General features: G+C 32.1%; 1 protein-coding gene across 1 annotated transcript in view; it reads right to left on the bottom strand.

The window, feature by feature from the left end:
- The window catches only part of LOC119592369 (alpha-1-macroglobulin-like), a gene marked incomplete at its 3' end in the record, with an annotated part of 44,827 nt that overhangs the window by 7,350 nt on the left and 35,815 nt on the right, over positions 1-1,662 (bottom strand). Inside the window, exons 10-12 of the mRNA XM_037941193.1 lie at positions 1,245-1,475; positions 908-1,087; positions 320-494 (exon numbers count right to left, since the gene is read on the bottom strand). Coding sequence (XP_037797121.1) covers positions 320-494; positions 908-1,087; positions 1,245-1,475 — 586 coding nt within the window. The remainder of the gene's footprint in view (positions 1-319; positions 495-907; positions 1,088-1,244; positions 1,476-1,662) is intronic.

The following is a 1,662-nucleotide window of genomic DNA, read 5'->3' as shown; positions in this document are numbered from 1 at the left end:
CTACAAGCAGCCATGTTATTGAATGCAAGCTAATATTTTAATATTTACCCTGTATATCTGGACCTCTGATATGTAGATTTCTGTATTAATTTTGTACTTATGTAATTAACTAGTAAACTTTATTGACACAATTATTAAGCACAAATGAAGCATGAAATATATGTGGAATGTGAGGCAAAAAGTTAACTCTGTTGCTCCTAGTTTTCCAGGATATAAGATTAAATATTCTAAAGCGTGAAAGAAACATAATAGATGGACCAATCATTTGAGAGTAAAGGATTATATATATACAACTTATGCAACTCATAACTTCTCTTACCTAAGCTGCAAATAGACTGTGGTGCAGCTGACAGATCTAAAGTTGCCTGCTCTCCTGGCTGCACTCTGGCAGCTGACCACACAAGATTCACATCATTATCCAAACATTTTTCTATGTCAAAGATCTGAGTGTCTGAAACAACTTCACCATCTGGACGTGTGTACCACACAACAACCTGGAAAAAGTTTTTTCTTATCTGATCTGAATATGCAACACAAAATTATCACACAAAACAATGATATAGACTTTGATGCCTGTAGAACATTCAATAATTTCAAACTAAATAATAAATGAAAATAATAATCAGAGTAACAAATCTTGTAAAAGTGATAAACTAATGTATCAATACAAATTATAAATTCAATTAGTCAGTACAATAAAAAGGTGGGAAAAATATGGGATTCTAGAAGTTTGCTTTCAGTTATCTAATTAAAGAGAAATTTAAAGTATTCAGAAACTAATATTTTTATAACAACTGGTCTAAGCTATGGAACATATTCTTCATTTATTAAGATTGAAACTAAAGGCTTGTATCAGAATGAATGTAACATTCATCTCCAACTTTTACAATCATCATTACATACAAACCTTAGCCGAAGGTGAGGCTGTGTGAGGTAATTTTATTGGAATGTTGATAACTCCAATAACTGTATGTTGTGGGGGAGGTGGCAAGGGTTCTACTAGATGGTCTTCATTAATTGGTAAGTTACCAGATGATAGCTCATACTCTGCTGAACTTGAGTACTGGATCTGACCTCTTGATACAACCTACGGAGTACCAGTGGAGGATTACACAATCTATATGAATATTTTGTCTTTTGGGATGTCATTGGTAAATGCAAGTATTACCTGGATGTAATTCTTAAAATCAATTCATATCATAAGAAACATTTGTCAAAATGTAACATACAAGAAAACAATATACCTGAACAGTAAATGTAGCCCTTGTCTGATTCACAGCAGCAAAAAGGACTGGTATATCATGATCATGGCCAGATGCTTTACATGACAGACGATTTCCAGGAACATGAATCACCAAAGATGAATTTGAAGGAGAATAATATTTTTTCAAGCGATGATGATATTCCGATGCATACATTATTGAACGCCACCTTGATGATGAATCTTTGACTCTTGGATAATTGATGGATTTTATCTGGAATATAATTAAATGATTATATCATATTTGGTATTTGTTTGAACTTAATTTTTATGTTTCTTTATATCAATTCAAAAATTCCTCAAAATGTAATTCACTTACCTTATAAGGTTGATACTTTGATAGCCATCTTTTATTAACAGTCCATGTGCCATTCTAGATGTATTACACATTTGTCATTATG

The sequence above is a fragment of the Penaeus monodon genome, chromosome 30 (genome assembly GCF_015228065.2).
Source record: "Penaeus monodon isolate SGIC_2016 chromosome 30, NSTDA_Pmon_1, whole genome shotgun sequence".
In the NCBI taxonomy this organism is placed as follows: Eukaryota; Metazoa; Arthropoda; class Malacostraca; order Decapoda; family Penaeidae; genus Penaeus; species Penaeus monodon.
The sequence above is the reverse complement of the archived record's forward strand: the minus strand, read 5'-3'. Positions and strand labels throughout refer to the sequence as shown.